The sequence below is a fragment of the Lepisma saccharinum genome, chromosome 19 (assembly GCF_977018435.1).
Source record: "Lepisma saccharinum chromosome 19, izLepSacc3.1, whole genome shotgun sequence".
Classification (NCBI taxonomy): domain Eukaryota; kingdom Metazoa; phylum Arthropoda; class Insecta; order Zygentoma; family Lepismatidae; genus Lepisma; species Lepisma saccharinum.
Window position 1 is genome coordinate 17,653,378 of NC_139247.1, and position 25,687 is coordinate 17,679,064.

A 25,687-nucleotide genomic window follows, 5' to 3' on the forward strand; every position below is an offset into this window, starting at 1 on the left:
CGTTCCGAACGCGATTGCTATTGTAGAAATATATATTCTCTCAAAAGAGCACGAAAGGAAATTTGACCAATATTCTCCCGTCGTTTAAAACCAAATATTATCTATTAAACGAAAAGTTCACGATTGTCAATAAACGGTTTAACCTATCTCAGCATAGGTTCGATCCCGTGTTCAGTCTCGCGGAATATTCGGTCTGTGTATAGGGCCGGTGGCAATCCACCATCGTGAGGAAATTGGGGAGCTCCGAGTGAGTGAGCGTAATCCGGTCGCGAAGTCCTACAACGGCTGGGGGGTCTGTCGGGCCGACCACCCGTCCTCCTAGTCTGGCTGCAAATCTCCACGCCCCTGTGGTTGCCCCTCGTGGGAGGGAGGCCAGCAGTCGGTAGGTAAGCCTTGGCCCAATATTGGGCTGTAGCCCAATAGGATTATTATTATTTAAATAATAAAATTTAATATAAAGATTCTCCGAAATTTCTCTCCCACTGTCTACTCTCCTCCTACATGTAATGTGCAAGCAATACTTCTTTGTAACAAAGAAAACTAAGGTAGTACGACTCGGCGAAAACATTTAATTTAGAATTGCACATGATGAAAAACTTTTCATTCGATATTTGCGGAGGTATCCTTGCATTGAACTCGATTGGGAAAAGGGGTAAATTAGTATGTCCTGAATTGCCACAAATATAAATAGTTATTTCATTAATATTTGTCAATGTCTTTGAAGCAGTACACAATTATCGTAGAGTATCATAATTCACGATCTTATACATGAAATATCCCTTTGAATGTGTGTCAATTCATTTATTTTTTTATAATTCCATATGCAGAACAATGTAGCCACTATACACTACTATGGCAAATAAGTACCATGCTCTCCACACCTAGTATGGAGGATCGAACCTGGGACCGCTAGCAGCGCAATCGAGACTTCTAACCACTACACCACGCCCTTACCTTCGATTTGAAACAACAATTTTCAAGTATTCTGTCCCTCCAATATTGTAAATGTCGTTGGGTATATATGTAGTTGAACTTTTACTTTAATTTTGAATTGCTTTCTTGTAGTATAACAGATATCTTCGAGAAATAATTTTCGAAGTGATGAAAAAAACGAGAATATTGATTGATTGATTGATTTAGTTTATTTTACTTCGCGTTTTGTGCCTCTTGGCTAATTTGCGAAGATGGGTATGAGTGATGAAATGATGAAATTGATGAATGGACATTCGCAAACAACCAAGCCCGACCGGGATTCGAACCCGGGACCCTTGGCGTCGCAGCGCGATGTGCTAACCACTCGGCAAAACGAGAATATTGGTAGTTGCGAATGCGAGTTATTTCTTGTAACTTATTATTGTGATTAGACATTATTAATGGAGAATATCTAGAGGCTTGAACATTGCAGGACGATATTCTTTTCCTGTGATACTGCAACAGACGAAATGATTGTTTACTGACGCAAGTGTCGTGTTCAGAACAGTCTTCTGAAATATATTTGCTGTTGCGTAAGGTAACACGAAATAATTACACCGTTTGCGAACTACCAAATCTGCGCAACGTTAGACGTAAACAGGCGGAAAATTGTATTTATAAAATCACTTCACATTTGACAGTATTAGTCAAGAGAGACTCGTGGGACACTGTGTTAAGGTGCTGGAGTAAATACTTCTTATTTTTCTTCCTCGAAGAACAACAATTTTTAAAGTAGAGTAACAGTCGTTCTGCTCTTTCTTATTTCTTTTAAATTCTTCCACATTCCTTTAATTGGGTTAAAAATAAATACAAATATTGCTTGCATTTCTGTCATTGACATAGACCAGGCCCATACGCAGGATTTCTTTGAGGGAGGGGCCAGACCCATATTTATAATTAATTTATATATATATATATATATATATATATATATAAATATAAGAGAGAGAGAGAGAGAGAAAGAGAGACAGATATTACAAAGTAGTTCAAATAGTCCTAGCGCCATTGAAAAGTCATGATAATTCTATGTTTAGAAAATAATATATTTATAAATTAAATGTTGCGTACTAGGAATTATTATTGCAATAAAGAACATGTATAATTGTGAGTTAAGAAAAAGCAATAATAAAGAGACATTCTCGCATCACGATTGCAGTTCGAAAAAGTCGGGACAGGGATTGAAAGTAACGCACTGTCCTGACAAAATCGCTGAATCGGACGTCTGGTAGCCTTGCATCAATAATTATAAAACTAAAACCATCCAATATTGCAGCCTGAAGACTTTTGCGCAAGAAACGGATTCATTTATGTAAGAACAAAATTGAAATTTTTACACATTTCTAAAATCGACGATGTTATTTTCGTAGTTATTGATAGGTTCACATTTAAATATTTTTTCAGGGTTCGAGGGGGCATGCCCCCCCCTCCCTGGGTACTGGACTGACGTAGACAGTGGGAGAGAAATTTCGGAGAATCTTTCTGTTAAATTTTATTATTTAAATAATAATAATCCTATTGGGCTACAGCCCAATATTGGGCCAAGGCTTACCTACCGACTGCTGGCCTCCCTCCCACGCGGGGCAACCACAGGGGCGTGGAGATTTGCAGCCAGACTAGGAGGACGGGTGGTCGGCCCGACAGACCCCCAGCCGTTGTAGGACTTCGCGACCGGATTACGCTCACTCACTCGGAGCTCCCCAATTTCCTCACGATGGTGGATTGCCACCGGCCCTATACACAGACCGAATATTCCCGGAGACTGAACACGGGATCGAACCTATGCTGAGATAGGTTAAACCGTTTATTGACAATCGTGAACTTTTCGTTTAATAGATAATATTTGGTTTTAAACGACGGGAGAATATTGGTCAAATTTCCTTTCGTGCTCTTTTGAGAGAATATATATTTCTACAATAGCAATCGCGTTCGGAAACGGTGAAAAAAAAATGACTTGGTTTTCAAAGGCAGACAAGCTTGGTAGCGTAGCTTGCTCGCATTCAAAGTGACTCACTCACGCTATTCAAGGCCGCTTCTTATCGCAAAACACGGTGCGTCGATGCACGGTGTCTGCACCCAGCATGTTACTAGTGACCAGAGTCGAATTTGAAAGAGAATCTGAAGAATGATAGATTTCGTCAGAGGCGGCTAGGTGGGCACTAGCTCAACATGCAATAGTTTAAGTCATAATTTCTGACAAACGAGAAATCTTATTGAATAAGTATTGGGATAGTAATACATGTATCCGCTCCTTTTTAACAATGTTAGCTCGAAGACAATCTGTATTCCATTTGTTTATATTGGCAACTTGGTCAACCGGAGGTTATTATAAGTAGCTACTTCGTAGATGTTCATGTAACCGTTATAAAATTACAAATAAAGTATATTCACAAGCTTAGATATACTAACAACGAAGAAATGAATTTAGAGTTAAATTTCAAATGCATGTGTATAGAGTAATTCTAGAAGTACAGAGCTATATCAGAGTATTGAACTTATTTTTGCAGGATAACGTTTACAATATTGACGCGACAGAATAATTAAGAACTGTTGCTCCAAGGGAAACAAAGGGCGTAGTGTATTGGTTAGAGTTCTTGAAAGCATTCGATCCTCCATACTAGGTGTTCTTTTTTTAAATTATCTTTTTATTATAAACAAGAGCATGGTAACATTATTTGTAATAGCAGTGTATAGTTGCTACATTGTTCTGCATATGGAATTTATAAAGAAATAAACAAATAAATGAATTGACACACATTCAATGGGATATTTTCATGTATAAGATCGTGAATTATGATACTCTAACGATAATTGTGTACTGCTTCAAAGACATTGACAAATATTAATGAAATAACTATTTATATTTGTGGCAATTCAGGACATACTAATTTTACCCCTTTTCCCACTCGAGTTCAATGCAAGGATACCTCCGCAAATATCGAATGAAAAGTTTTCATCATGTGCAATTCTAAATTAAATGTTTTCGCCGAGTCGTACTACCTTCGTTTTCTTTGTTACAAATAAGTATTGCTTGCACATTACATGTAGGAGGAGAGTTGCATCTACATTTCACATTGGTCAGCTCCTTCTACTTACTTTCAGGAGCGAAAGCTTGTAGTGTAGTGTTTACCGTTCAGGACTGTCAATCTGATGGTCGTAGGTTCAAACCCTTCCGGTGGCAGAAAATTTTCGTAAGTTTTAGACCTATCCCATTGTGTTCATTGTCCACGCCGTGTGAAACGGAATGATTCAGTTTGGAAATACCGATGCGGGAGGGGAAATATTAAATTACAAAATCTCCATTTCAACGAACCGAGAAGTGGACAAAAATTGGATAATTCTTATAAATATTCAAGTTACATTCATGTTTTTAGTGGTATAATCGCAGGCAAAATCAAAGGTCTTACATGGAAGATTTTACCTTGCTCTAAACTTAGCCAAAATGCATTTCGAACCGATCTAATACATTCTCCAATACATTTCAAAATGTTATTGAATGTTTCATGTCGATAATTTGACCAATGCATCAATTCTTGATGCTGATACGATATTTTCTGCAACTACCTCTTCTCTTCAGTCCCTTCTGTTCTTCTCTTCTCCTTCTCCTCTCCCCTCCTTCTGCTCGATCTGATTTTATCTCATATCGCCTTCCCTACTTTTCTCGCATCTTATCTCCATCCCACTCATCTCCACTCCTCGTATCTCCTCTCCTGTCTTAGATTTCCGACTCCACTGCACTCTTCTCCTCTTCTTTTCGTTCTTCTTTTTTCTCTCCTTTACTTTACTCTCCACTCCCCTCCTCTCGTCTCCTCTTCTCTCTTCTTTGCTCCATTTTCCTCATCTCTCCTAGAATCTTTTTCCATTCTCATCACTACATCTCCTCTCCTCGTTTATCCTCTCTTTCTTCTCTCCTCTACTTTTCCTCTTCTCCTTTCGCTTTCTCTTTCTCCTCTCCTTTGTCACCTTTCGTTTTCTCTCACCTATTTTCCTTTCTGTAGACTCATCAGCGATGAAATACTAAGAAACCTTTTTATTTTCTTTCAGAAATAATTTTGTCACTTGCGATATAATAGTGATATTTTTCATAATTTTATACAAAATTACTTGTTTTTATTCCTTTCGCGCATTTTATAAATATCTATTGTGCATGTGGCAACCCTGAAATTGAGCCTAACTCTACACGCAACCCACCAACGCCTTGTGTAAATTGGGTTGCCTAGTTTAAAATGTCGTTGTCCTAAAACTTTTGAGAGACACTGTACATATAGACGAGCATGGTAAAAATTAAGGATGGACATATATGGAATTTTTGTCAATACTGATAAAGTACTAATACTCGTATAAAATTTACGGTTACTTATATTCTACCGATATGTCTGTTTTTATGAGCAGCCACGAACTTTTTTAAATCCAAAGATATTGCAAGCTCTTCAGTGAACAGAATTCGGTTTGTTGCAAGCAACCTTTGAACATTTCAATACACAAAGCTTATAAAGTTCGTAAAATAAGATTTTGAATGTTTCAATCATTGCAAGCAGCTGCTGAAGGTCTTTATTTTGGCTTCTATTCTGCATCATAGTATGCCATGACTCTAAACAGTCCAAATCACAACAGTAGGGAGTGTATAAAGATTGTAGGTTTTCATGCTTCAGAAAACTGGCACTAACTTAATAAAGTAGACATCAAATAAGCGAAAACACCCTTGAATAGAAACTATTAATGATACCATATTTTCCTCCATGATGAAATATCTTACTTTTCTTGTTCAACGACTATAATTCAGAACTTAGGGCTAAAAATGGGAAGGATGTGAGAAATATCGTCCACTTAGGACGTGCCACTCTCAAGGAAGAAAAATATTTTGCACTACAAATCCACCTCCACTAACAGACAAATATATTGATATAAAATCAAGGAATATATGTAGTTGCAACTCTTGTCCTGGGCATTTTGTTAGAAAAAGGGACTGCAGAAGATTATAATTTTATTTCAGAATATATTATGATCTGAATTTTATGAAAGTATTCATAAAATATTAATTTAGAAACTTTACTTTTCGCAAACTGGATCCACCGTCCTTTTTCTTTTGTTATTCAATAAATATTTAATTTATTTGACATTAATTTCTTTGCCAGGCCACTTATTTTATGCAAATTACGACGATCTTAACTACATGTAAGCTTGATAATGAATACGTCCTGTTATATTTCTATTCCTATACCATCGTTTTACCTATTCGTGTGATCATAACAATATAATATTAACTAATCAATATACTTTAATCAGTATTTATTACTTTAATATAATTTAATTATTATTATAACTGAGACACTTAGTGTGTTTGTGTTTATATTGTGTTATAGTTGTGATGTGTTTGTGTTCGTCTTGGGTAGTAGTTGTGCTGTCTAATGTGTTTATGTTTGTCTTGTGTAGTAGTTCCTCCATTCATATTGGGGGTTAGGCGTAGAGCTGACAACTCTGCACTGTAAAAAAAATGTCAAGAAACAGCAATATAAGGCCATGGATGTTCCCAAGGTAAAATATTCTGGAGGTAAAATAGTCCCCGGGTGGGGACTACTTTGGGAGGTCCCTGGACTAAGGATAAGATCTACATTAGGAATAGGGATATACAATTAGGCACCTGGAATGATCTGAGCCTTTACCGGCCTGGGGCATTTCAGTGTACAGTTAATGAGATAGTTAAGTATAAATTAGATGTAGTAGCTGTCCAGGAAGTTAGGTGGCCAGGAGAAGGAAATTGTAAAACTAAAAATTATACTTTTTTCTATGGTGGTACTGAAAATCATAATTTTGGAACAGGCTTTTTCATAAATAATAGAATTATCTCGGCTCTTAAAACAGTAGAATTTATTTATGATAGGATATCATATGCAGTTTTACAGGGTAGGTGGTGTATAATTATTTTAATAAACATATATGCACCTACGGAAGATAAAGATGATAATACTAAACATGATTTTTATACAGAGTTAGAACAGGTCTTTGATAAATTTTCTCAGTATGATATGAAAATTCTGTTAGGTGACTGTAATGCACAGATTGGCAAAGAAGAGACATTTAAACCCACAATTGGTAAAGAAAGTCTTCATGAATTAAGTAATGATAATGGTATAAGATTGATTACTTTTGCAACTTCAAAGAATTTAATTGTGAAAAGTACCACTTTTAAACATAAGGATATCCATAAATATACCTGGTCTTCTCCAGATGGTAAAACTCATAATCAGATAGATCATATTCTCATTGATAAGAGAAGGCATACTAGTATAATTGACGTTCGTACACATAGACGTGCTGACTGTGCCAGTGACCATTATTTATTAATTGCTAAATTTAGAGAAAGACTCGCAGTGATAAATCATAAGCAACAAAATCAAAAAGTTCTAAAATTTAATACAGGAAAGTTTTCTGATGAAAGAATTAAGAAAGATTACCAAATTAAACTGTCAAATAGATTTGATGTTTTGCAGGATTTAAAAGATGATGAAAATATAAATGAAACAGACGTAAATAAGAATTGGGAGCACATACGTAATGCAATAGAATCAGCAGCTAAAGAAAGTATAGGATACCATAAACCAAGAAAAAGTAAACCATGGTTTGATAATGAATGTCATAATCTAATAGAAATAAGAAATCAGGCTAGACTTAGGTTGTTAAATAACTCTGACGATACAAATCTAAACAATTATAATAGAATAAAGCGAGAGGTTAACCACACGTTTAGAAGTAAAAAAAAGAGATTACTTAAAAAGCAAAATTAACGAAATTGAAACAAACAGCAAAAATAAAAATATCAGAGATTTATATAAAGATGTAAATGAGTTTAGAAAGGGGTAAAGTTGATAGTAAAGTAAAGTAAACTTGATAAAAGATAAAGACGGTGATTTTCTAGCTGATCCAAGCGATATTCTAAATAGATGGAAGAACTACTTTCATGACCTTTTAAAAGTCCATGTAGGAGATATATCAGAAATAAATGAAGTCCACACAGCAGAACCTTTAGTTACAGAACCTAACTTGACTGAAGTTAAAGATGCTATTAAAAGGCTAAAGAATAACAAAGCACCTGGCATTGATTTAATACCAGCTGAGTTAATTAAATATGGTGGAAATTCATTAATATATCAAATTCATAAATTAATTTGTTTAATATGGAATGAAGAAGAAATCCCTCAACAGTGGAAAGAATCCATAATTGTTCCTGTGTTTAAAAAAGGTGATAAAATGAACTGCAATATTTACCGTGGAATTTTTCTACTCTCAACAACATACAAAATATTGTCTAATATTCCTTTAACAAGACTAACCCCATTTGCTAATGAAATTATAGGTGATTATCAATGTGGATTTCAACGTAACAGATCAACTACAGATCAATTTTTTCACATCACACAGACACTTGAAAAAAAGTGGGAATATAATCAAAATGTCCATCAGTTATTCATTGATTTAAAAAAAGCATATGATTCGGTCAAAAGAGATAAATTATATAATATATTAGTAGAGTTTGGAATACCTAAGAAGCTTGATTGTATGATAAAAATATGCACCAGTGAAACACAAAGTAAAATTGTGTGGGTATTAATGTGTCTGACAAATTTACAATTCATGATGGGTTAAAACAAGGAGAAGCATTATCTCCATTGCTATTTAATTATGCCTTAGAATATGCTGTTAGGATGGTAAAAGGAACTAAAGAAGGACTAAAATTAAATGGTATGACTCAGTTGTTAGCATATGCAGATGATGTAGACTTACTGGGGGATGATGTGAATACAATTATGAATAATGCTAAAATATTTTTCAAGACTGCTAAAGAGATAGGTTTGGAAGTTAACAAAGAGAAAACTAAATATATGCTTACAGGCCGAAACTAAGTGTTAGGTAATAGTAAAAATCTAGTTATTGATAACAACTCGTTTGAACCAGTTTCCAAATTCAAATACTTAGGAATAATATTTACAAATGAAAATTATATTCAAGAGGAAATAAAAAGTAGGCTTAATTCAGGAAATGCACGTTACTTCTCTCTTCATAAACTTTTGTCTTCTCGTTTAATATCTAAGAAACTAAAAGTATTGTAGTATAAAGCCAGTAGTATTATATGGATGTGAAACTTGGTCCCTTACATTGAAAGTGGAACATAAATTGAGAGTATTCGAAAATAAAATCCTTAGGAAAATCTTTGGACCTAAGAGGGATGAGGAGACAGGTGAGTGGAGAAGGTTACATAATTTAGAACTACATAATTTGTATTCATGTCCAGATATTATTAGAATAATTAAATCAAGAAGACTTAGGTGGGCAGGCCATGTGGCACGAATGGGAGAGGAAAGAGGAGTTTACAGGATGCTTGTTGGGAAACCTGATGGTAAGAGACCTGTAGGAAGGTTAAGACGAAGATGGAGGGACAACGTTGAGATGTACCTAAGAGAAATCGGTAGGGATGGAAAAGAGTATATAGAACTTGCTCAAGATAGGGAAAGATTGAAGGCCTGTGTTGCTGCAGTCATGAACCTTCGGGTTTAAGAAGGCTAGAGAGTTAGTTAGTTAGTTAAATACTTGTTTTTATCCTACTTTTACGTCGCTTTTCCGTCACTTTTTTTAACCTCAATGAGGAGAACGCATGGTTAATATAGTATGTATCTTCTCTAACTTCTTCTCTTCCTACTTTTGGCTAATCGCTACAATGAAGATGAATTACTACAAGCAGTATTCGAAGTCGGGGTGCAGAAGGACCCCCCCCCCACACACACACTACCACCACCAGCAACAAGCACAATCTAATTATCACCCAACCTGCCACGATACGAAACGAACTTTTTCTTCTGTCCCATCTCATTTCGAAAACATTCACTTGTCCCATCTCTTTTTATGAGACGAGACGGAAAATGTCTGGTCTCATGGGCAACACTAACATTAACAATAGAAGCATCCCCCGCCCGACCCTGTGGCCGAGTGGTTAGCACATCGCGCTGCGACGCCAAGGGTCCTGGGTTCGAATCCCGGTCAGGCTTGGTTGTTTGTGAATGTTCATCAATTTCATCATTTCATCACTCATCCCCATCTTCGCAAATTAGCCAAGAGGCACAAAACGCGAAGTAAAATAAACTAAATCAACAACAACAAATCAACAACCCTAGCTCTACCCAAAGTCTCGAGCAAACATCCTCCCATGTAACAATTTCCAGTTCTATGAAATGTCACTCACAAGGGAACAGTCATTCCCAGGTCGAGAGTTAAACCTGTAACATGCGAATTCTTGATATAAATCATGAATTTTGTGAATAATAATTACAACGCCTGTTCATTCCTGGTAATTCTGAATCTGCGGTTTGGTTTGCATATATATAAGCAGGATAACATAACTTCAGTTATCGTAGGCTCGTACCGTTAAAACGAGGAGTAAAAAAAAAAAAAATATTAAGAGCTTTTTTTTGTATTTATAATGATAAGCCTTTGCATACGTTGTTATTCGATATTTTTCGAGACTTGAGAACGAGAATTGCCCTCCCAAACCGAGACGGATGTTTATAAATCGAGACGAGACTGTCAGTGAGACATTTACAAATAAACACGAGACAGATATTTACAACTCTCAACGAGAACGAGACCAAGGCTGCCATGTCTCGTCTCGATAGGATCCTTAGTGGTGAGGTTGTGAACCAACCAATTAATGCGTTCGGGGTAACGAGATGAGGCGGATTTTTTTCGCAGTACAAAATTCAAAATATATCGTACTATTTCAGTATGGGATATTGTTATGCACATGAGCATATATATAGTTCACGTTGGGGGTGGATTAACTTTTGGTATGATTAGGGATGCTTTATTTCGTAACTGAAAATCCAGGACACTGGTGGCCGGAAGCTTGTTGGGGAGCAGGGGGTGCTGGACCCGACCAAGTTGTGTGTATGTAGTCACGAAGTCACGCTAGTATTGATAATTTTCTGTTCATCTTGTGCCACTTTTTTTTTTTTTTTTTTTTTTTTTAAAAAAAAACAGATGTCTTTAAGATGACTTGAGGGGGAAAAATAACTGATTTGACAGTCTCAATGCAGTTTCTTATCGCAGAAATTCCGAAACTATCAGGAAATTGCAGACATTTGGTCTGCAGTCCCATCTGGTGTGTGGAATTAAGTAATTTCCTTCCCATCCGTATCCAGTCTTACGTCTCGAATTAAAGAGAATAAAATAAGTCGGAAGAAATTGTTATGAACATGCGGATGACAGGTAACTCTGGTAATTTTACTGAACCAAAGGAGGGTGGACCCGTTGAACCCCTTTAAATACGCCGTTGGTTATACACATTATTTCCTTGTAATAATTATACATAAAGTAAGTATTAATACGTACTGTGTAACTGATGTAATCTTCTCAGTGTCTTTTCTTAATTGCCCAAAAATATTTGATAATAACTTGCGCAACAGAAATGAAACACAAACTGAAATTGATTTATGGAAAATAAAGGAAAATAGGCTTTATAAATAAAATGAAGAATGTGAAAATTCTTATTTTGCACTACATAGGTTACGGTAAATTTCGATAAATATAAGTTTGAAATATATATGTTTTTGAAAATTTGGTCAGCAACCAATTTTACAAGCAATATTTTTCGTATGACCTGAGAACACGCACGCAGCAGAACCCTTTCACTTATCTTGCACGTGAGCAGCAGGGATATTTCATGGAAGAATGATCATTACAAAGCATAGCTTTCCTTTCCACTATCGCTCCTTCTTCCATTATTTAAATCTGTACAGATTTGTAAAATTACTGCACATGTTCGCTCACCGTGGGCTACCCGCAGTAAACTGGACGCTCGAAGCAGACGACAAACGAGCTCTGTCTATGTCGTGACGTATTAACATGGCGGCGGCGTGTTTTCAGCGCAACGCTAGCCACGCAACTTTGGAAGTCTCGTTTCTGCCTTAAACTGAACGCAGAGAAACGCCAGAACTTGCAGGGGTCATTTTTCCAGTGTGTAGTTTTTAAAATGGTTGTAAAACAAATTGAGTGGAAATGTCCATTTGCACTGTGTCCCCTTGGCACCCCTTGGTAGTATCAAATTTGTCATAATTTATACATAATTATATATTTAATATATACGTAATTTGTTATATCAGCAACAGGTCTCCCACACAAAATTAGTTTTAGTTAATTTGTCCATTTGTAGACAGTAAAATTAATCAGAAACATTAACTGTACTTCAAATATTAACATTGTGTGTATCTCATGTCGAACTAGAAATAAAAAGTCAAACACTAAGTAAGCATGCATGCATTTCGCTTTGAAAAGCAAATGTTGCATGAGGGAGAAAAAAAATCAGGAAACGGAAGGTTACGAGACCGGAAAATTGAACAAGATCACGGTAAACTACAAATACCGTTATGTTTGGCACAACAGTAGGAAGAACAGGTAACATATGGTGTGTGTATAGAACTACAATATTAAAAATTAGAATTCCAAAATCCGTATATATTGTGTTTTTGGTTTCATACCCTTACATATTATATTTGTGTCGAGCAGAGGTGCGTTGCCTTAGTCGTATGTTACGGATTAAGATGGTGGTCTTGGGTTCAAATTCCACTCAGTGCGCGTTAATCTATTTTTTCAACGCCTATCCTCAGCATTGTGAGGACACCTAGCGAGTCACGTGATTGTAAACAGTTCTAGAAAGTCCTAGAAACTTGTAGAAGCAACAGCCACTCACATAATACAAGCAAATTGATAATAGAGAAAGCAGCTCGAACAGGGTTGCCAGCTATAGGCGTGCGTGTTGTCTATTTTCGTATTTATCAAAAATTGGCATCCATAACCTTAGGGAGGGGGCGGGGGTACGCTCGTTACATGTCATCTGGTCGACACGACTAGCATTCCCCTCGCGAAACTACAGCGTAGAAGATTACAAGAAAGCTAGAATACACACAGCGTAGGAGACTGCAAGAAGATAGAATACACAGCATAGAATATTACACCATGCTGCAATGCACAGCATATATGTACACTGGCGAACTTTAAAAAAAGGTCTCCCTCCTCTTAGGTAGATTGGAAGGTAGTTGGAAACACTTCGTTACTCCTGGATTGGATAAGAAAGTGGGGGAAGGCAGTTGCAGACAAGGCCATCACTACCCTATGCGCACGTAAACTTGTTTCCGGAAAGCTTTCTGTTGGAGTCTTGTCAGGTATGATCTGGGCAGTTTGTGGAAGAATTTTGTGTTCCTACCTCCCCCCCCTCTGTGTGTGTGTGTGTGTGTGTGTGTGTGTGTGTGTGCGCGCGCACGCCGACACCTGTTTCTTTTTAAGTTTGGCGTATTTTTATTGCATCGACTAATTGCTGTTATGGCTGGGAATGAACCAGGTTAGCAATGGGTAAATAAAAAAGTATAAAAAATATCAAAATTCGTGGCATGAGTAGTTTGTAGTAGTAAAGGTTAGGTAAAGTTCCTCGTGTGTATAGCAACGTGCCATGGAGGCACATTTAGAGGATGTGGTAGTAGGGCACCGCATATTCTCGAGCTCGTCCATTTTGGAGGTTATACGATCAGCAGCACTCTCCAGCAGCATTTTTTCGCCAGGGTTGTAGTAGAAATGAGAAAATAGAAATGTTTCGAATTCTGCGTATGTGACAGTATTCTATGGTTTGTTTGATTGATTGATTGATTTAATTTATTTTACTTCACGTTTTGTGCCTCTTGGCTAATTTGCGAAGATGGGGATGAGTGATGAAATGATGAAATTGATGAATGGACATTCACAAACAACCAAGCCCGACCGGGATTCGAACTCGGTACCCTTGGCGTCGCAGCGCGATGTGCTAACCACTCGGCCACAGGGTGGGGCAGTATTCTTTCGATATTGTCCCTGAAGTATCTGTTAACATCCTTACCAGCAGTTTTTTTCAGGATAAACTACTTGAAGGCCGCGAGTGGTTCCTGAGAAGTAATAAACATGTCACAGAATGCGCAATAGTTTAGCTCACGTTTCTTGGGGGGAGAATGATATACAAATTTATTCTACGAATGCTTACGTCATTTTGACCATGGAGTGTATTTTGCAGACTAACGAGGATCTGGCGTCTAGACACAAGGCCAGTATAATGGTCTGTGGAGTTTGGGCTGTGTTCTACGTTTCTGATTGCCTTTCACAAATTTCATCTTAACACACCTTTCATCCTTATCTATGTGATTACTCAAAAGTGGAAGAAAAGCGAAGTAAAATAAACAAATCAATTGGTCATTGTGTCCATGTGTTTTTCAATATTTCTTCCTGATCGAAAATTAATGATTCACCGATGTAATGCATCACTATAGTCATGATTATTATTATTGTAGTCACCATAGTGTGCTTAATCATTCCTTAAAACATAGACTTTACGCTGTTGTCCTTAGTGTAAACGATCTTAACTGTGTGGAAGTTTATATGTAGGCAAAAAAATGGTTAAGAGTAAATCCCAATTGATTGTTAGGAATTTAAAATACTATAAGTCTGACGTGACGCATATTAACTGTTCTTAGTTCGCTATCAAGGAACGATTTCTCCTAACTAAAAAGGATTCCGGCCTCCGTGGTAGAGTGGTTAACACAGCTGGCTTAAACACCGCCTTGGCATTGTGTTCATTCGGTGTTCATTGTGAGTGTCCCTTCATCAATTTCATAATTTCATCGCTCATCCTCATCGTCTCGTTTAGCCAAAAGTGGCAGAAAAGCGAAGTAAAATAAACCAAATCATGCATAAATAAGAAGCTAAAGGGAAAAATATTTCATTACCAAAAATGAAATATATAAAATACAGTAATTACTTTGTTGATACTGCAGTTTTTTTTAGCAGTGTGTAGCTGTCTTAGTGTCGTATGTTCGAATTAGCTGACCTCAAAATATACGAAGAGTGAACGATTAATGAAAATGGGGATGCACATTTCTATTACTTTAGTAAGCGTTCAGTAGTAAATCCTGTGGACACAGTGTGATTTTCGTGTAAGGAAGGGTTCCTGGCACATCAACTAGGTTGACGTTTACTTATAACATTACGAGGGTATGGATTTCTCTCAACAAATTCAACACATGTTTATGGCCATGGAAATTATTTATACAATTTGTTTGAGTAACGTCGTTTTCTACCTCTTGAAATTAATGGTGACTGGAGATGAAAAGACACACGTGGCAGATTGTAACGTGTTTTGAAGACAGAGATCTTAAGTTCGAACCATGATTAAGGCATGTTTGCCCCATCACATCCATGTTATCAATTAGTCAATCATTCGCATCGCCACTGATTAACCAAGAGGAAAAAGACAACGTAATATATCCTAAATAGAAAATAATACAGAAAATGGGCAAGGAAATGCACATATCGTGCCGAGTCAAGGTTGCGTGTTGCAAGACGGAAATGTGTAACTATTATCGCTAGAGCACGTTCAATTATATTAGGGCAGAACCATATATCACACAATACAGTTGAAATTGTTGTAGGTTGACGTGAATTGCTAATCTGCCTAAACTCTTAAAATACTCTAATATCAGGTTTTTTGTTCCACTTATTATTTCAATTTTGAGGGTCTTCATGGCCGAGTGCTTTGCATACTGCTCTATGAAACCGGAGACCGTATGTTCGATTGATTGATTGATTTGCTTTATTTTACTACGCATCTTGTGCCACTTTTGGCTTAGTTGCAAATATGGGTGAGGCCTCCCCAATAGCGCAGTGATCAAGGGTTCCCGGGTTCGATACCCGGTGGAGGCACATAGTGGTTCGGATCCCACTTTAAACTGTAGGTCCAGTCCCGATTAGCCTTAATGTGCATACAGCGAATTTCAAACACAAACTCAATCAAATATGCGGATAGTGACGATATGATGAAACTGATGAATGGACACTCACAAATCCATGCGCAGGCCAGGATTCGAACGCGGGACCCCTGGCGTCGTAGCGCGATGTGATAACCACTCTGCCACTGGGGCCGGCATCTATTTTCGAAGCTTGGGTAATATTTAAGAGCTTATTGTGTTCGTTCATTTTTTCTGGTCACTCCTACATTCATCCTTATCGTTGAAAGTAAACAAGAGGGATATAATATGCTCGTAAAAATTGGGCAGTTACGACTTTCTACTTTTTGTATTTATTTCAGAGCTAATGACAAAGGAGAGAAAAGAAACGAAAAATGAACAACCTATTTCCATTCACGAAGGAAATAAATCGCCAGCTCAGAACCTGATTTCTTGAGAGCTCAAATCGGACAACAAATATTTCTTCCGAGGCCGAATGACCACAGAAAGAAACGCTGTGCTAATTCATTGGTGACTCATGGTTAACATTGCTCTTCTGTGTGGTGTTCACGACTGACAGCTCTGCAGCTCTAACTTATCTTGGATAGAGTTTCGGCATTGACGCTGCAGTGTTTCCAATACAATATCGTTTTTTTTTTTTTGTAAAAGGTGAGACCTCAGTGAGGCCTTACTAAATATTTACACTGTACACTTCCAATCAATGTTGCCAACTCACTAGTTGTAGGTTAGGTTAGCTCGTGAAAAATCGTATGGTGAGTTGGCAACACTGGGTGCATCATTTTCAGGGTGCCTTATGAGATAATAAACGTAAGGCTTGAATTTAGTGCATCATTTTCGGTTTCTCAACCCGAGCATCTACACTACTAGTAGTTACTGCTGGTCCTGGAGTAAATTTTGATGAATTACATTACATCGATACATACATTGTCTTCAAGATGATTGAGGAAAAGATATTAGAATATTATACCAAAAAGTTACATCACCACCCTCAGTTCCTTGAAGGAAACACTCGCGCGCGGAATCGAGTCTGATGTGACCACGCAGTTGAAAAGTCCCAGATAGAGCCCCATGTGTCTCGAGGACGTTCATTGGAAATTAAGAACTTAAAATTAATACCAGCATTGATTCAATGACACAGATAAATATATTGACCTGAAGTTTATTCCATATCTGGTGAGAAGAAATTTCAAAATATATTAAGTGTAACAAAAATCGCTTTGAACCATTCTCTATAGTTCCATAAAGCACTTACATAAGTTAACTTAAATGCGCAAAACAAGCCTCAACTGTTTTACAAATTAACTTAACGAACTCTACCTTTAATTTTCTGACCTGAGTGAACGTTCAATCAATATGATATGTGTTTGTAATTATCAAAAATTTTGCCCCATATTTTACCAAAACGCTCACCCATTATCTGACGTGTAGTCAAGATTTGTAATGTGTTCGGCGTGCTACCGATAACTCGAGTGGACAAGCCTTCTTGGTGGTTCTTGGAACACTCGAGTTCGTATCCAGTGGAACCAATCAGAGTACGTCTGACGCCATATATATTTCTTAAATCTACCCATACAGTTCGCTAGTAACACAAATACTCTAAGGCCACGTAACAAGAACATGGAGTTTTCTTAGACAAGATAAAAAACATGTAGGATTTGCTGCTCTTGTGGAACCTGTCGAATACTATGAACAAGTAGAAGCATCACTCCTGTTTCAGAGAATGAAGATGTCATGTGTTACGAGCTTTGTCCGTATCATCGTGCATTATTCGAGTCACAAAATATGTGGAGGAGATTATAATTAATTATAATACTATTAAACAATATATTGACCTTTAGAATGTATACATTCATAACTTTATCATACATTTCATTGGATCACATTTTCAGTACATCTCATTACTAAACTTTTCCTTATGCATTTACTTGATGTACAAGATAAACTCGTTCCTGGAATTTATCATAATGCAATACTTAACTAGAACATGAGAAATACAGTAATACAGAAAGTATTGAGTGAATATAAAATAATACTTTTTGAGACAGATATACAAATCTAAAGGGGGAGAAACCCAAAAATAAGCCCGCTTCCACCCGCATACTACGAATGTATATGCTTAAAGTCCTGGTACCTTTAAATAAATCAGGACGTCAGTTTCCTGAATTTAACGGTTCCCAAGCCTTTTTTTATCTTTCTTTACATCTCGATTTTCAATTTAATTCATTACGAAAAATAGAAAATAAAAAGAAGAAAAATATAATATTCTATACATACAATAGTATCTTCAAATTTACACCTTTGTATTGACCCATTATGGTAACCGGAACAGTTCTTATGCAAAAGTACAAAGTATATTTTTATTACAATTATTATTCGTATTGAAGGACTTTAGTGTGTTGGATAATTAGTAATGTATCAGGTATTAATAATGTAGTTTAAAATTGGCTTCTCTTATGTTAGTTTGTGGTTAGTTTTAGTTATATAACTGTTGTTATTTTGGGTATGTTATATATAGGTATGACAACTATTCTGAAATCCAGAACAGTTAATGTTTTGAGTGGTTAAGATGATAGGGTTGTGGGGGTGAGGGTTTAGATGTGGGTGATTTTATAGAAATTCTTTGAGGATTTGGCTTTGATTATTCAGCACGGACGTTAGTACCCAGTCTGGTAGCCAGATAAGGTTTCCTGCTGTTGAGCGTCCGATAGCAAGCACGCGCTAACACAGCGATCTTCGCTGAGCGAGAATGCTAGGGGCAATGTCCGTGCAGACAGACACAGCTGCGAGATCCCAGGTGAAATCGCAGCCACATGAAAGGATTTACGTTATCAAAGTTTGATTTGGTATTTGGTTTCGTTCTTTTCAAGTGCGAAGTGTTATACAATTTTAATACAATCCTAAATAATCTGTGTAATGTACTATAATTATTAGACATATAAAATATAAAAAATAATAATAATTAGAAATATTAGACTAAATATTACCTAAATTAGACAAAAATTAACTAAATAAGGTTAAATATTAAGGTTGCAAAATACTAAGTACCATGTAATTTAAAAGTCCTACATACGTAATCACAATAGATTACATTAAAATATAATATAATTTATAAATTATTATTTAATAATTAACATGTGGAGGGCAGCCAGGAAGTTTCAGTTAGGTGATAGAATACTGAAATAAAAAAAACAAGTAACGAATGGAAGAAGATGAAGATATTCAGTGCAGAAGCCGGTGTTATTTTGGCGATGAATCTCTCCTATCTTGGGATCGGTTCCATGGCTTAACAACGAAACACACAAAAACATTGCAATCTCTTATATAGATTTCATTCTGAAAACAGATGGAAGGGCTGTCCTTGTTTTTATGTCTACAGAGGCCTTTCTAGGATCAAGGGTAGAATCTTCAGAATACGGTGCAGCAAGACCAGTAGGAATATTAACTTCAGCGCCGCTAAGAAAGTAACCTTCCTAGCCAGTGAAAACAACAACAAAGCAATTATTTTCCGTATAGGTAAGATTAAGAATCACGGTGAATTGTGCTTAAAGTAGATTGTGATGCTCATGTGCACATCTTTCATGCTCTTTTCTCATCATCACAAAATGCAAGTGCAAAAGAAGAAGCGTGCTTCCGTATCATACCAATCACAATGGTTTCAAGTTTCAAGTCGCACTATCGCAGTCACATAAGGAAGGGACTATCTCGCAATACCGTGTAGGATATCCTCGACATTCAATCATTGTTGGACCGTGACATCCTCAAATTGCTAATGTTTCTGTGTCTTTCACAAGTTGTAATACTAATACAACATCCAGATTTTTTCTGGTCTACCGATGGTGTACTGATAACGTTAGTCCCCTTGTATTCAAGGAGTTCCGGTATCGATCCCCGATGGAGGCACATGTAGGTTAGGATCTCACTTTGAACTGCATGTCCAGTCCTGAATAAATTTGATCTACAACAACGACTGAAACATAAAAACCACATCCAGCATATTATCCAGAACATTATTACATCCTACATGAAATCAATAATAGAACAAGAAGTATATCATCCAAAATATACACCTTCATTAAATTAAGCAGTATACCAACACTAAGTATTACGTTTTAAGATGTGATGTTATTAATCAATATCAAGATAATTGTTCATATTTCGTAATGTAGCTATTGTGTAAAACTTCACATTCTCGTAATAGAAAATTCCAAATACACATCCTCGCATTATAATATTTCGAGCAAATTGAGCAAGATAAGTTTTACATACATTTCTTTGAGGCTTACAAGAATATTAACTTAATGGGGTGTTAATACTGTTTAGAATCCAGCGATATTTACTCTCTCCAACATCTCTGTTCGCACGTTCAGCGCCGAAAGAGTGAGCATATCGCTAAATATAGTCCCCAAAATATATTCTCACTATCTTGAACTACAAATATCATTCGATAATGTAAGAGTTAACACTTTATCAAGAGCTTTGTATCTCTCCCATTTAATTTAATACTCAATCCTCACACCAGAATTTCCGCAATAGTCTAAGAAATGAGTAATACCCAAGAATTGAATCCCACTCAATTTAATACTCAACCACTTCCGAATGAAAATATCCGCCATAATCTGAAACTTAACACGTTATCACACACAGTGGTTTCACCAATGTTGCCTCCTGCGCCAAGGGGCTATTGGACTATATTTCCCAAATTCGAAATTTCGTTTTTTTTCCGCTGTAAAAAGTAAAAAAAAAACAACTTTTAATGTGCACTCGACTCCCACACCTTGTCAGTCATGCCTTATGCGCATCATTGTTATAGTCATGACCACGGCGCCCAAGAAAAAACGATGTTAAGCGACATGTTTCGGTCATAATGACCAACATGGCGTGATTGGTATGAGCCAGTTTTGGTTACTATGACAGACAAGGTAGCTAACAACACTCATATTCAAGAGTTGGATATTGTTCCCGCAAAAGTATAATTCCTATTCCCTCCAGATTTAAAGTGTCAATTTAAGGTGTAATATATATACGAGTTCGATACCCCCCAGAAAATACATATTGATTTCCTGGACGTAATTCGAGTAACTCCTTTTGGAGCGTGGGTCATCCGTGAAACTTCTTCATCTGGTCCATTCGTTATTATGTCAGCCCATTTTATATTTATTATCCGCTGTAGGATCTACTAAAAAAAGTAACAGTCTATGTATAAAATGCTGGTTCACTCTGCATGTCTCACATTGAAAATACATATTACCCGTTATAATTCCCTTGAAAGTCTACACGTTGCTATTTATATGGCAGCAATGGTTAATTGATAACGTAATTAAACTTGTGTGCATTGTTAATGTCATATTTCTAACATAGCCTTCCCCCAAATGTTGGGCATACTCAATGTGCCTATAAATACTTTTTCCTTTATCTAATTGATTAAATACAGTGCATTTAAGGTGTAACTATTTCACAAATATATTAGAAAATGTATGTGTATATTAAATTTTGTATTATTTGAAGTGAAAATTCTTCCCCCCCCCAATTTCTATGGCGCAGTCGGTGCCATAACCCTCCTCCTCCTTAGGGCACTCCTGGGAGTAACTTTTCTCACTGTGGTGTTGGGCGTGATGCTTGCGATGATCTCCGCTATTTTACACAAAACTTTAACGAATCTTGAGACTTGAAACGAGCTTTAGTGGGACACTGCCATCCCCACCTTTAAACTGAAACTCACGTTTACAACAAACACATGTGACAGTAATAAGTGAGAATTATTTTTCTTGTTAATTTAGGGAAACGATATTTCATTTCTCACTTGAAAACCCACGAACCTAGGTTCCTATAGAGAAAGACATTTCGGTGGGCTAGAGCTTCGCTGAGTTCTGCCTTCTTGGATACATGCTTGTGTGTGTCTGTCTGTGCGAGCTTGTGTGTGTATGTGTGTGTGTGTGTGTGAGAGAGAGAGAGAGAGAGAGGAGGAGGAGGAAAGAACCTCTCATATTCTTTAACATATTTTCTTTTTTATGTTATTTATACGATATTGTTTCAACTCTAAAAGAAATGATATTTTATAAAATACAGCACTTGTTCTCTATGCGCCTTTCTATTATTTACTATATTTCTTTTAAGGATAAATGCCAATTAAATGTTTTTAAGGACAAATGCCATATCCTAGCTAGGAACCGTCGAATTCTATTTCCGTCGAAAACTTCTTACGTTTCTTGAACGATCAACGAGAGTTTTCTTTTGAAGTAGAGAAAAGATGGAATTATTTCCGTTTAAAACTTTAAAGCGTATTAAACTCTTTAAGAGTACATCAATGATGTCATCTCGTTGGTGCAACTGAAATGGGAAGTTTATTTATATATAACCTACACTCACACATCACATATATATAGATCGAATGCAATTCCTCAAATAATTTGAATTTCATTACAATTATGTTTAAGTAAATCAATAAATTGCAATATATTAATATCATTAATATAATACCAATTTTAAAAATATACAGTATATAAAAGATTCTCTTGACTTAAATCCACTTAAAATTGGCTAACTAGCACACCATTTTCTTAGAAAAATCGTATTTTCCTTACTTTCGTGAACACAATTATTTTGCACCTGCATGTAAACAATTACCAGAAATAGAGTCTTCTAGGTACCACTTCGTAATATTATATTCTGGCAATCTTGGTTAGAAGGTTTTGATATGTAACAACAAACATCATAGAGGTTCATGATGAAAATTATTATTTGTGAAAATTCTTTGCAGATCCAATTGGGAGATGGTCTTCCGCAGTATATATGCCAGAAATGCAAAATTAAGGTTGACGATTTCTTTTATTTACGAGCTGGGCACCTGAAACTAGAAGACTTGTACAGAAGACGTCGAAGAACGGATGTTCAAATTAGAAATGGACGACCTTCAGAAATATCTCAAGAACATAACAATACGGAGGAAAACGAACTAGAGGTGAGAGGGCGTTGGAAACTCAGTATAGACAATAATACTGTTTGTATAAAATTATGAATATTGAAACAAGCCAATTTAAAAACGCATTTATAACAATATTGTCACGAGCCAGAATAAAATGCTGTGTAATCAAAAACGCAAGGAGTCCCCGAGTGACAAAAAGTAACCGGGGGAGTCTTGATTTAGAGAGCGAAGCGCGAGGTGTGTCGCGATTGATAGTGTTAAGTCGGTCCGCATAAGAAGATTGGGCGAACCCACTGATGACACCTTCGATGGACCGACACACCGCCGCGTTGTGACTCAGGTAAGGAACCGCCAAAGACACCCGGTACAGTTTTGACACTTTGGGTTTATCATTATCAGTGTTGAGTTATCTTACTGGCTCGTGCGTGGTCATCTCTCCACTCGCTTGTAAAAATCTCTATTAAATATTGGTTAAGTATGAAAAACTTAAATTATTCTGTTCCTCATATACATATCCTCTCGCAGCCAAGCAGTTTAATCCGGCGAATGGCCTAAGCGTAACCTTTTGGTTAGTGCGCCGGTTTTGTCTTAGTACAGACAAAATAGTTACTGATCCCCCCATCATTAAGTCTATTAAAATAAACAGATAAATTAAATTAATCTTGTTCTCTCTATTGACAAAATATCCCAACGAGAACTTCATTAAAGCTATGGAAGAAGTTCTCAGGAATTCGCATGTGAAAAATAATTGTACCGACTTTGATACTTTCAGTACAAACAATAAAATCTCGCAAGTTAGAGATCACACCCTGACTTTCTACCTATCGACGGAGTAGCTTTATCTTTTGCTAAAACATGCGTACAGCAACTGACAAGGAACTTCAAACCTTCAACAAAACACAACCATTGCTTTCCCACACCTAGCCATAGGCACTTTTGGCTTTGATTCAGCAGCCGCAGCCAAAGTAGCCCTTTCATGTGGGAAACAATTATTAGAAGAACATTTTAATGAAATATACGGTATCACGTTTTGCACTTATTCAAATTCTGACAAGGAGATATTTGAAGGTGAATTCAAACAACTGTTCTCGTTTTCGGAACGTAAAGATGAAATAAGAGAACGACATTCAAGAAAGAAGAAACCTATTTCATTTAATAGTGCACAGGAAGGTTACGCTGGAATTTCAGAAAAATATTGTGAGAATCACACTTGCTCTAACAAAAATCAACAAAATTTTCTTTGTTGACAAAACTGTAGGAAACAATCATATTCCAATGCTTTTAGATTCAGGAAATAACGCAACTATCATGAACAGGTAAGACGTACATCGAAATATCAAGGTAAAACAGAAATTTCATGTGTTAAGTGCTTTTAATAATTCAAAATTTTCAATAAGAAACGGAACTAACTTACACTTCAAATTGGCCGATCAACCTTTTTTGGACACGGAACTTCTGTATGAAGGGTAAAAAAACCACAACATTTTGAAAAATGATTTTCTAGCAGCACATAGAGTAGTCATAGACACAAATAGGCGAACCTTGCAAATTACTAGTTTTTGCTGCCAGAAATTTCCAAAAGAAAAGGATGCTCAGCAAAAGTACACAAATTATCACCGAACATGTCGAACAGTGTATCCAACACACCTATACAACACAGGAGGAAGTAAAACTAAACCCTAGAGAACAAGCGGTGGTAAAAGTACAGCTTATAAATTGCACAATTTGTGACAATAGCCGTATATTAAGCTCCATTCCCAGATTTTCATTCCCTAAAGGAACTTGCATCCCTACCTCCCTCATGCATGAACACGAACCACATATCCTCATTACAAACTTTTCCAATGATCCAGTTACCATTCCGACATTCACGACGATAAGGAAAGCTGATGTTGTCTTGGTAATAATTCTCCAGAAATAAACGGGGGACACGAAAGGTCCTGTTCGAGGCAATACGGAACCAATCTGGAATCCACTAAAGGAAATAACAGTGACGATGGGGAGCCACATAGACATTTTTTATAGGAAAATTCTAAAGAACTCCAAAAGCGCATTTCTGAATCTTGGAAAAACTTCTACAAAATGAAGATCAACATCAGCACTAACATCTGTGAATAAGACCGAGATAAACTACTACGTAGAACAGACGCATGAGTTCGCCGATGTCTTTAGTTGGAAAGAGGATGACGTAGGAAGTTGCATCCTGTATGAACTGGATATCCATACAGGAGATTCGCCTCCAGTGTACAGTCGACCCCACAGGATAGCACCTCATACACATCCGATCATGCAACAAGATATCAAGAAACTGCTACAACAGGGCGTCGTCTCTCCTATTTTCTCGCCACGCTGGAACTCTCCTATCCTGATTTTGAGGAAACCAAGTTACACATTCCAAGTCTGCTTTGACGCGCGTCGGATCAACGCCGTCTCCAAGAAGATACGTGATACACCACATCTTATGGACGTCGTAGAGAGGGTGGCAGGTTTCAAATATTATTTATCCAAGGACATCCTATCGGCTTATTTTCAGATACGCATCACACCAACTAGCAGTGAAAAAGTGAGTTTTCACGTCGGGAACAGCGGTAGCTATAGCGCTGAATTTAGCCCTCAACGTCGTTGACAACCGCCATTTGTTCTCTTATTCAGATTATCTTTTGGCGGTCTGTGACCACGAACCCTCTTCCTTGAAGATATTGCGTCACACTTTGGAAACACTTAGGCTCGCAGAATAAAAATTGGCTCATAAAAAGGCAAAATTCTTTTACCTTGATATTGTCTACCATGGACAACATTTATCCAATAAAGGATGCGCTATTTCACCTAAGATGCTAGAAATTGGTAAGTCCTATCCGACACCTACAATCAAGGAGACTTTACAGCAGTTTTTGGGCCCGTCGTTACTCTCCACATTTTTCCAAACACGCATCAGTTCTTACACAACTGCTGAAGAAGGAGATACAATTTCGATGGACAGAAGCAC

General features: G+C 36.8%; 1 protein-coding gene across 1 annotated transcript in view; it reads left to right on the forward strand.

The window, feature by feature from the left end:
• Nucleotides 1-25,687, forward strand: part of LOC146002950 (uncharacterized) — a 102,314-nt gene that overhangs the window by 37,341 nt on the left and 39,286 nt on the right. Inside the window, exon 2 of the mRNA XM_083141109.1 lies at nucleotides 22,537-22,737. Coding sequence (XP_082997235.1) covers nucleotides 22,537-22,737 — 201 coding nt within the window. The remainder of the gene's footprint in view (nucleotides 1-22,536; nucleotides 22,738-25,687) is intronic.